Source organism: Citrus clementina, unplaced genomic scaffold (assembly GCF_000493195.1).
Source record: "Citrus clementina cultivar Clemenules unplaced genomic scaffold, Citrus_clementina_v1.0 scaffold_6, whole genome shotgun sequence".
In the NCBI taxonomy this organism is placed as follows: Eukaryota; Viridiplantae; Streptophyta; class Magnoliopsida; order Sapindales; family Rutaceae; genus Citrus; species Citrus x clementina.
In genome coordinates, this window is record NW_006262139.1 from 5,485,276 (window position 1) to 5,497,353 (window position 12,078).

The 12,078-nt window shown below is 33.6% G+C and overlaps 1 protein-coding gene and 1 non-coding gene across 2 annotated transcripts; one reads left to right on the forward strand and one right to left on the reverse strand.

Annotated features, from left to right (window-relative positions):
• Positions 1-3,477: 3,477 nt before the first annotated feature.
• On the reverse strand, positions 3,478-3,584 carry LOC112097465. Its single transcript, XR_002904997.1, has one exon. It is a non-coding gene; the product is annotated as a small nucleolar RNA R71 (small nucleolar RNA).
• Positions 3,585-4,140: 556 nt separating this feature from the next.
• Positions 4,141-5,327, forward strand: LOC112097305. The gene is made up of 3 exons (XM_024182489.1): positions 4,141-4,714; positions 4,822-4,949; positions 5,037-5,327. Exons 1-3 carry the CDS (start codon positions 4,141-4,143, stop codon positions 5,325-5,327), a joined length of 993 nt encoding a protein of 330 aa, XP_024038257.1.
• Positions 5,328-12,078: the final 6,751 nt, after the last annotated feature.

Sequence of the window (12,078 nt, forward strand, 5' to 3'; positions counted from 1 at the left end):
AGTTTGAGACCCCAACAACCCTTGTAACTGCTGTACCTTGAAGCACATACAGGCCATTGCTTAAACTTCCCTTCATTAATACCATTGACCATTTCATCACCTTTAAGGTACCTGATTCCAGCTTAACAAGACAACCCATTTTATCTAACATGCCTAAGGAGATTAGATTCCTCTTCAGGTCAGGCACATGTCTTACATTAGCTAACTCGCTGGTCATACCATCTAACATTTTCAGTCTTATTATGCCCTTCCCAACTACTTTACAGATTGTATCATTCCCCATTACTACTACTTCTCCATCATAGGCTTCATAGTAAAGGAACAAATTTTTATTGGGGCACATATGAAAGGAGCAACTAGAATCTAGAACCCAATTACCTCTGGTTTGGTCATCAGTCACAAGTAAAACTCCAGCTGAGTCATATCCATCATATTCTTGACTTTCTGAAGCAACAGCAGCATCTCCAGTTTTCTCCCTTGTATCTTTTGGCTTATTTTTCTTTTCGGGGCAATCCTTCTTGAAATGGCCTTCCTTGTGGCAGTGGAAGCATTTCATGTTCTTGGACCTGGATTTGGATCTTTTCTTCTTGCCCTTGTTGCTCTCTTGAATCCCTTTTTGTGGCAGCCTTGGAGCTCAAAGTTTCCTTCACATCTACCATTGTAAGGGTCTGCCTCCCATACTTTAGTGTGTCAACCAGATGTTCAAAGGAGCTTGGTAATGAGCACAGCAAGATCATTGCTTTATCTTCATCATCAATCTTTACATTTATGTCCTCAAGATCAAGAATGATCTTATTGAAGGCATCAATGTGATCTGTTATTGATGACCCTTCTTCCATCTGTAATGTGTACAGTTTTTTCTTGGTGGCTAATCTCTTAGCCATTGATTTCTTGGTATATAAATCTTCAAGCTTCTTCCATAACCCTCCAGCTGTCTTCTCACCACCAACTTCTCTAAGTACTCCATCCCCCAGGCTCAAGATTATAGCACTATGAGCTCTATCCAGCACATCAAGTAGATCTTCAACAGAAACCTTTCTTGGCTTCTTTGAAGATGATTCCTCTGCAAGAGCTTCATCCAAACCTTGATGCACCAGCAGAGCTCTCATCTTGAGCCTCCACAGGTGAAAGTCATTTTCACCTGTGAATTTTTCCACCTCAAGCTAACTGATCCCATTTCCAAGATTAAAGAAAGCAGTGACTGCTCTGATACCAATTTGTCAGACAAAAACCAGCAAACAAACCAATCTCAATCCCCCAAGATCCACTCGACTTAGCCTTAATCAAATAATCAAATAAGATCAACCAATGCTACGTAGAACAACTTATCAAAGAAAGAAAATAGAGAAACAATCATACACAATCAAATGCAAAATGGGTTAAGTGGTTTAGCCACCAAGTGACCTACATCCACTGTGAAGGAGAGAAAGAGCCTTTACTGATTCAGTGTTTACAAGATACAAGATGTCTTGAAAACTATCACACTCTTGAATTATCCAATAATGAAGCAAGAAATAGCTTATATACACGCCTGAATTGCCCTAGAAACAACCCCCAGAAGCCAGCTCACCAGACCTGGGTTTGTTGCTAACAAAATCCAGAAATTTCCTACTGATCTTAACAATATTAACAGTCTTTCAAACTAGTTTCAGTACACGTGTAAAAGCTTCACTCAAAACGCAGCCTTCTTCAGTCATTTAGGATAAGTAAAGCATGTGCAATATCACGTGCTTAAATTACTTATTTGGCTGATCCACCAGGCTCGTCATACGCCTCACCAGTGTCACAAAACCGACATATCATCCAGTTCAGAACATCTAAACTGACATGTCGTATTCAACTACAACTTCAGATTTGCAGTTCACTTCTCAACACCATGTGAGGATTTAGGGCGCATAATAAAAGCACTATAAAAGCTATACTTTCGGGAGAATTAAGGGAACAAGAAGGCAACCGCACAAGAAGAATTGAAGCCAAGAGAAAAAAAAAAGAATAGAGCAGCAGCCGCAAGTCTTGAGCAAAAACTGAGAGTAGCAAGAACAATTTGGAGGAGGAGGAAGATGCATTAATTCTTGAGTTTTTCTTTCCCTCTTCTCTATTATCTTGCTTGAATGTTTCCAATTAAATTCATGAATTCTCTTTATATTCCCATGAGCTAATTTATTTTACTAGGGCTACGATGTCGCCTAACTATGAAGATTTAATTCCATAAATCTGAGTTATTTTTAATTTATTATTCCATGGTTGAATGTTCATTATTGTATTTAATGCTTTTAAATATATGGCCAATATTTAAATGATTTGAGGATACATAATGAGATCGAGAGGAGATTTATGTATTTTTGCTTTGTGTAATGGATGCCATGAATTGAACGAAAGACAGAGATGTGACAACATGATTTATGTAGTTTTTCTAAGAATTTCCATAGAGTTTAATGAATCTAAACATATTTAAATTCACATAGAGATATAGTGGGTTAATATGTGTAGGTATTTTTGATATTGCTCGAGAGAAGATATTGAATAGATTAGGGAAATTCACTGTCAACATGGGTAATAAATTTTAATAGTATAGATGGAGGATTAAATTGGATTGGTTACGGTGAAATCAGATGTCCTAGTGTCTTAATCTCTTGGTGATTTCTATTACTGCATGCATCTTTATTTAATTTTTAGTTATTTTATTCTATTTAATTTTAATTTTAATTCGCTTATTTGATTGTTCAAATAAATTAGGGTTAGAATAATTTCGATAACTAATAGGATATACAATCTCTATGGGACGATACTCTACTCTTTATTATATTACTTGTGCCGACTAGTACACTTGCTAATTTACGCATCAAGTTTTTGCCGCCATTCCTGGGGATTGTTTGGATTAGTATCGATACTAACTAACCTTAGTTTAATTTGAATTTTATTTTTATTGTTTTTTTATTTTTATTTTCGTTTTCTTGTTTAATTTTATGAGACGTTCAAGAAGTTTTGGTTTATTGCCTTTGATCGAGAGATTGAACGTACGTGTAGAAGGCTTAATAGAGAAAGGAGAGAAGCTTTACAGGAGCAACAACTAATCATGGTTGATGAAGCATTACATGAAAATGAGGATGCGAGACCTTTAAGAGATTATGATGTGCTTATAATTAATGGTGCTCGTTCAAGCATTGCACGCCCTGCCGTCAAGCCAATAATTTTGAAATTAAGCCAGCCATAATCCAGATGATTCAGACGTCAGTACAATTTGCTAGGATGCTAAATGATGATCCAAATGCTCATATTGTAAATTTCTTGGAAATTTGTGACACATTTAAGCAAAATGGTGTTTCAGACAATGTTATCAGGCTAAGGCTTTTTCCGTTCTCACTGACGGATAAAGCAAAAGAGTGGTTGAACTCACTCCCTGCTGGAACAATCACTACATGGGATGGTTTAGCACATAAGTTTTTAGCAAAGTACTTTCCTCCAGCAAGAACAGCCAAGTTGAGGAATGAAATCACAACCTTTGCTCAATTTGAGATTAAATCATTATATGAAGCGTAGGAGAGATACAAAGACCTACAAAGAAAATGCCCACATCATGGTCTACCAATTTGGCTTCAGGTACGAACATTTTACAACGGTTTGAGATCCAATACCAGAACAATGATTGATGCTGCAGCTGGAGGAACGTTAATGGGAAAAACACCAGAAGTAACTTATGAATTATTGGAAGAGATGGCATTTAATAATTACCACTGGTCTTCAAAGCGATCAATGGCAAGGAAAACTTTAGGAGCCCATAATATTGATGTTGTGACTGCTTTATCTGCGCAGATGACTACTTTATCTAATAAGTTAGAGCACCTAAATGTCAGTGCTATTCATACTCAAGTGTGTGAATTATGTGGAGGGAACTATACCAGTGTCAACTGCCAAGTTGGAAGTCCTTTTGTGTCGTCATCTGCTGAACAAGCTCATTATGTGTCGAACTTCCAGAGGCAACAAAATAACTTATATTTAAATACCTACAATCCTGGCTGGAGAAATCACCTGAATTTGTCATAGAACAACACTCAAAATGTATTGGCACCACCTCTAGGGTTCCAACCACAAGAAAAGAAGTCAAACTTAAAAGGTGCTCTTACCCAGCTTACAACAAATATGTCTCAATTCATGACCAAAACAGAGACAACTTTTCAGAATCAATCTGCATCAATTCAGAACCTCGAGGTACAAGTGGGTCAGATTGCAAACTTGCTATCCAGTAGACAATATGGCTCTCTTCCAAGCAACACCGAGACAAATTCAAAGGAGCAAGTTAATGTAATTATACTTCGGAGTGGTAAACAACTTGATGAGCTGCGAAAAGAAGCAAAGAAAGTTGATGAAGAACAAGTTGAAGACACCACCAAGGTTTTAAAGGCAGCAAGTTTAGAAATACCACAACCTCAACCAGCAACACCAGTCAAGGCCTATATTCCTCCAATCCCTTTTCTTCAACATCTCCGGAAAAATACCATAGATAAGCAATTTTTAAAATTTCTTGATGTGTTTAAGAAATTGCATATTAACATTCCTTTTGCAGATGCTTTGGAACAAATGCCGCTTTATGCCAAATTTATGAAGGAAATATTATCCAACAAAAGGAAATTTGAGGAGCATGAAACAGTAATGTTGACTGAGGATTGCACCGCCATCTTGCAAAATAAATTGCCACCAAGGCTGAAAGATCCAGGTTGTTTTAATATTCCATGCATTATTGGAAATTGTTATTTTGATAAAGCTTTGTGTGATTTAGGTGCAAGCATTAATTTGATGTCTTTTCTATTTTCAAGAAATTAGGTTTGGGTGAACCTAAAGCAACAATTGTTACCCTACAATTGGCAGATATATCTATAAAATACCCAAGAGGCATAGTTGAGGATGTGCTTATGAAAGTTGACAAGTTTATATTCCCTGCAGATTTCATTGTCTTAGATATGGCCGAAGATATAGAGTTACCTCTCATTCTAGACCGACCATTCTTAGCTACATGAAGAGCTTTGATTGATGTTCAGGAAGGGAAATTGATTTTAAGAGTTCAAAATGAGCAAGCCATTTTCAATGTGTACACACATATCAAGTATCCAACTGAACTCAAAGATTGTTTTCAAGAAGACACCATGGATAGAAAAATGGCCAAATCATTGAAGGATAAGTATCTATCTGACCCTCCTGACATTTATACAATACATAAGCAGTCTATTAATGAAGATCCATTTCCTTATTTTCGTGGGAAGATGCCTAATTGCAAGAACTTTGTGCAAGGTCCATCCATATCATCTCCTTGCATCCACAAGCCTCCTTGAATGATCTCTCCAAAGACAGTCAGGCTAATGACTATAAATTAAGTGCTTCTTGGGAGGCAACCCAAACTTTCTAAACTTTATTATTGTCATTTTTTATTTTTCCTTATTTCTTCAGTCTTTTCTTTTACTTATTTTATTTTGTTTTAAGATTTTGCACAAGTTTGGGGGTCGATAAACATCAACTTTCCACATGCCTTTCAACGACTCAGCTACAACTTTACATCTTCAAGTGCAAAACCGGGGGAGTTTCTCTTTTCCTTTTCTTTTTCTTTACATTGAGGACAATGTTTATTTTAAGTTTGGGAATATTTGCCTTTCATTTTTTTTCATAAAAAAAAAATTTAATGCCTATGATAAGTATATGGTTGAAAATGAATATGGTTCTTAGAAAGGGATTAATATTGTCTTAGTTTATACTTGATTCTTGTGTTAGTTTCTTCTTGATTGTGATTCTTTAAATATCTTGGGCACTCATATCAATTCTTTTAGAATTTTGACTTGAGATTTGAGATTGATATAGCCTGAGTTGAGAATTTTAGATTGAGTAAATGATTCTACATTACTTAAGTTTACCCAGGCACCATAGTCAGAAATAGCTACCTATAACCCTTAAGAGTGAAACTATCATTAAGTAATTTGGGCTTATGTACCACCAGTATGTAGAGGATAATCTACCATGAGAAAAAGGCTATCTTAAGGGGTAGAGTGAAAGCTCCTGACTATGAAAAAAAATAAATAGAAAAAAAAGCATGTGCTCCAAGAAAAATCAAAAGAAAATGCAAATTTATGCCTGTTTAAAAAAAAAAGATCAAGATGATGAGGTTAGTTTGACTTACTCTGTTTATCATTCAATACAAGTGTTGTTGATATTGAAGATTTTTAGAATGAGTTTTGATTGAATTGATTCACACACAACACATGAATACAATATGAGATGAGGCTAACTATTGAATTAAAGTTAACATTTTGACAATATTTTTAATTTTCTTTGAGCAATATACTTTATGCAATCTTTGAGGTATTTTTTATGATGTTTGTGGGTATCATCACTGGAAACCCTCACGAGACTATAACTCGTCCACTAGGGCCGCCTAGGGGTTTAAAAGCTTATTGCATACGCTAAATGCAATCACGATCACTTGCGAAAGTGGTTTAGTTAGGATTTTCTTTTCGTAGTTTTTATTTTAATTTTTGCTCAAGGACTAGCAACATTTTCCATTTGTAGACACAACCACAACAGAACCTTTAGAAATTATCCATGTAGACCTTTGGGGACCATCTCCTATTTTATCTTCACAGGGTTACCAATATTATCTATCCATTTTAGATGATTTTACTATATTCACCTGGATTTTTTCTCTTTTTGCCAAATCCAAAGCCCTGCAAACCTTCAAAGAATTCAAGACAATGATTGAAATCAATTTGTCTAAAAAGATAAAGTGTTTACAAACTAACTGGGGTGGAGAGTTTAGGTCATTTACTACCTACTTAGCTAAACTTGGCATTCAGTTTAGACACCTTTGCCCATATATTCATCATCAAAATGGAAAGATTGAAAGAAAACATAGACATATTGTAGAGACAGGTCTCATGTAACACTCCATTAAAAAAATTATTTAAAAAAAATTGAATTTTTAATATATATACGAATTCTAAAAGTTTAGCACAATCCAACAAAACTTTCTTACAGAAAAGTAAGAGTCATACAGAGATTTCTTAGTTTATTTAAAAACTTAATTATTACATAAAGCCAAGATACTTATTCTTATTAACACAAAGCTAAGCCCATCATAAAATCCCAAGGTCGGTTATGCCCATATGCACTTCGTCTTGGTTAGGACTTGGCGCCAGCTTGCCCTACTCATCGTTACTTGCAATGTAAGGACTTTATAAGCTAATGCTAAGTAAGTAACACTTGGATGCATGTATATCTTATTATGCATGATCATATTAAGCTTTAAAAGAAAACTCATAAAAATACAAAACATCTTCATTAGGGCCCTAGGTATGTTGTACTACAAGGCTGACACTTTTATTCTTTCAACAATATGCCCTTGGGCCTTATTAATTGATCTTTTGTGCGTTACGTATCGCCGTCCCCAAAAGATTTTTTTTACTTACTTTGAGGGCTTACCCTCCTTAGAAACTTTGCCATCTCGTAGTACAACAACCTATTTCTCATAAATCCATTTTTCTGAAATGTCTTCTTCATAATATAATTCATGATATGCATGCATTCTATGCAACTTATGTCCTAACATTTGAAGTTCCTAAATGCATAATAGAATCAACACACACAATACTATCTAAGAACAACATTCTTCAATATAGGCGGCATAGCTGACCATAGCATAATTAAGTATAAGCATCACATATTAGGCGGCAGAATCAACCATAGCATCACATATTAGGCGGCAGAGCCGACCATAACATCACATATTAGGTGGCAGAGCCGACCATATAAGGATTTAGAATACAACTAATCATGTTATAATAACCATCATAATATAAAGGAATTATTAAAACTGAACCTAAGAATTTTGTCCCTATATTGCAGTTGAAGTGTTACTTACCTCTTGACCTTGACTTTTCTAGACCTTTCTAAATTGAGGATTTCTCTACTCTTGATATTATGACTTAGAATAGAAGAGAATGAAATTTATGGGTTGGATTGAAAATGAAAGGTGGTGGGGGTATTTATATGATTTCTTAAAGCTAATGGATGGCTAGGATTTTGTCACCATAACTCTTGATCAATGGTTGAGATTAACCTTCATAATTAACTTACTAAATTCTAGAATTCTTTAACTTTCTTTACACTTCTTCTTACATCATCGCTTATGTCATCATTTCTTATGTCATTACTTATGTCATCATTCCTTAAAATTAAATATTATAAACTCAAAGGACTTGTTAGCTTAAAAATAAATTCTAATATATTTAAGAAAGTTGTATCTTACATCTCACTCTTCTTGCTCAAGCAAATCTACCTCTAAAATTCTGGTGGAACACCTTTCACACAGCCACATACCTCATTAACAAACTTCCAACTACTACCCTTAATAACATGTCACCTTTTGAGATGTTGTTACATAGAAAACCTAATTATTCTCATCTTCGAATCTTTGGTTGTGCCTGTTATCCCTATTTGTGACTTTATAATCATCATAAGCTCTATTATAGAACTAGCAGATGCATATTTTTGGGCTACAGTTCATTACATAAGGGCTATCAATGTCTACATTCCTCTGGAAGAGTTTACATCAGCAATCATGTTATTTTTTACGAGTCATCCTTTCCATTTCAATCTGGAGTTGATTTTTCCTCAGTCTCACAAATATGTATTCCTACTATTTGTAGACAAACAAACTGGATAATGCTAATGAAGTTATGACAATTCTGGACATTGTTTAGGTAAACTGTGCTATATGTAGCACATTTTTTTTTTTAGTGCAGAACCTAAATTAAAATTTTCTAGTAAGAAACATGCAATGATATGACTCATTATACATTATTTTTTTTCAACAAAAACGCATAAGCTAAGAGACTGGGGATTTGATGAACATTGGAGTGATCTTCTTCTATACTCTTTGTGCTGAAAATATTGAAAACGAGGAACTTGTTTAATGGGACTTTATCGTAACTTGTTTGATTGGAAATTGCATAATTCTTTTAAGTGGAGGGATTAGGATTTATTTTCTTATCTAAATTTTTATCGATCATTCATGTTTATCTACTTTGATAAGTTGGCAGTACATAAAGTGGTTTGACATGTTTTCTGACAGTTGTTGCATGTAAAACTAGTCCTGTGGATATTATGAACAAACTATTATACAATATATATGGCATCTATTTTCTATAATGGTGATTCATTCCTTTTAATCTATAAGTTTTACAAGAATCCATCACAAGTGAGCGTCTCAATATATTTATTCACCCTTAGAATTTTTGGATTTTTCTGTTTGGCACGTCAGATGTGATTAGACTTTTGAGCATTAACTAGCAAATAATGTCAGAATAATTGATTGGTAGAACTGATTATAGCACCATGTGGGCCAACCATTTTTGAACGATTTCCCAATCAGCAAAGTCCTATGATAAACATTTTCACCAAGGCATCTCTTTGGTAAAGACTAGTAGCATTTTACAGTCAATGTTTTGTTCCTTTCTTAGTTTTATAAATAATGGCAAGGAGTACTTGTTATTTAATTGCTTAACGTTGGAAATGCAATATGCTTCAACCTTTGTCAATTTGGTGGAGTATCCTAAATGTCCAAAAGTATAATATCTTATTATTAAGCTTGAACATTTTACAAATACAAAGCCCATTCAAGAATGCAAAAATCTAGAAAAAGAAAACCTACTGTATGCTTTAGATAATCTACAAAAGTAGAAATAGGTATATTCATTCGTAATCATTCTCTATCTTGCTACAAACTCGACAAAAAGCAATGTTGCTGTACACTTAAAAATACTTTTTTTGGGTCTTTAGCCATACCTATAAATGGCACTGATAAGTATATATGAATAATGCTATGTTGCAAATGTTATGTCAAAAGGTCTATCCCGAATGAGATGGCATGCAAGACAACATTAATCTAGTGGTTGATGAATTTCTTCAATTTCTAATGCCATCTCATTTGGGATGAATCTTTTGGGATACCAATTGGGATTAATGTAGCATAACTATATATGCGTGTGTATGAGTGTGTGCATATTAAATAACTACAATTGTATAACAGATCTTAAGCTTGTGATTACCCATTAAGAATGCAAGTTCCATGCCTATTTACAATCATTCTTCCACTACTCTTCTAAATTATATGCAATATTCATCCTTAGTTAATGTTCTTTGTAGGTTTGTCAGAATTTGTCAATCAAAGTTGTAAACTTTTTTCAAAGATCATTGCAAAATCCTTAGTCTGGTAAGACCTTCACCTTGCCTTTCCTAATGTTCCAGTGAATGCACATAATTTCACAACTTCAACTAGTTTAATTCGAATTTCTACGTTATAATATGTTTATTTCACATTTTAAATGTTAGGATGACTTCTAGGGTTTTATTTGGCCGTTCAACTTCTTACTGTTGTTTGGTCTGGAATTTCTTACTTACTATATATGGTTTTAATGGAATCTATTGTCTATATTATTATTTCATGTGAGCTTAATCTAACTTCCTAGTTCTGATCTAGAAATGATGAACATAAACAAATCATCATTTTTTGTATTGTTTTACATCTGTTGTCTATTATGTCTTCAGCATGGTTGAATGTTTTTTCTTTAATATGATTGCAAAAGCTTGTTTGCTGAAAGTTAAGAATGGCTAAAATATCTTGAATGAAGTTGGAGATGGTAGTTTCATGTGAACCTTTTTTTTTCTCCTCCTGAGAAGAGTTTCATGTGAACCTTTATTTTTCTTGTTGTGTCTAATATATTCATGTATAGGTTCTTGCGTTAAAGTTGCCAAGGATCAATCACCTTGATATCTACACATGCCAATTACTGGATTGAGGAGTTGCTAATTGATTTTAATGTAGTTTTTCTTTTGGTGAATGCCTTATTCTTTTCTTCTTTCGTCAATATTATGATTTTGTTTCCACATTTTAATAGAAGTTATTAAAATACCTATGTTTAGTTAGACCCTTTTTTATGAGGAAATTGCACTGCTTATATCATGAAATTAGCTTAATTATACAAATATGACATCATACTGAGTAATTTTTCCAAATTACAAGCATAATAGTAATCCAGTTATCTAGAAAAAAAAATCAATTTCTTTCTATTTGTGCCTTGAACTAAACTTTGTTTTAAGTAAAAAGCTAATCATTGTCTTATCCCAAAAAAAAGAAGCTTAGGTAAAAAGCTAATCATTTGTTAACATTTATGTATCCATAATATTGATTTTGATGATAACAAGCAAAATTAAGAATGATTAAGTTTTTAAAAGCTCAAATTATTTTTTATACATTTTAAATAAATCATTATTTTCACATTATAAAGGTTTTATATTTAATGGAAAAATGATTTTATAAAATTAGTTGTTTTTCAAGTTTATGGTCTAATTAAAAGAGTTTTGAAAACTTTGAAATTAACAAGTATTGCTTGGAATTCTGGAGAAGGACTTATTTGAAACGTTTCATAGCGTTTAGACAATATCATCATTTCAAAAAATTTTGGAAATAACAAGTATTATTTGGAAATTTTGAAATTGGACCTTTGTGCAAAATTTTATGACGTTTTGGGCCATATCGTAATTCTATAAAGTTTTGGGTCAAAACTAAAATTTTAAAAAATAGTTCACTGTAGCAGTCACTATAGCTAAGCGACTAACCAGATTTGACAAGCGATAGACTAGATTTTGGGTAGTAGCTTACTGGAATGAAAGAGGCTAACCAAATTTCGAAAGCAGCATGCTAGATGTTCTAAAATTCAAATATTTGTTGTAACGGTAACATAAAAGCGGCTAATCGGATTCCAAAAGCAGTAAGCCAGTTATCATCAGAAAACTCATAACGACTAGTTTTTGGGCTCAAACTATATAAACTCAAATCCAATTCATTTTTGGTAAACTTGACAAACATAAACAAGTACACACAACATATATTGAGCTTTAATTTTGTAAATCATCATAGATTAAATCTTCTTTGAGTTATCATTTGTATATCCACTCTAAAAGAGAATTGTTTGTTATAATTTTCATTTCTCATCAAATTCTGAGTGTACAAGTGTGAGAAACACTTGCGGCTTCCAG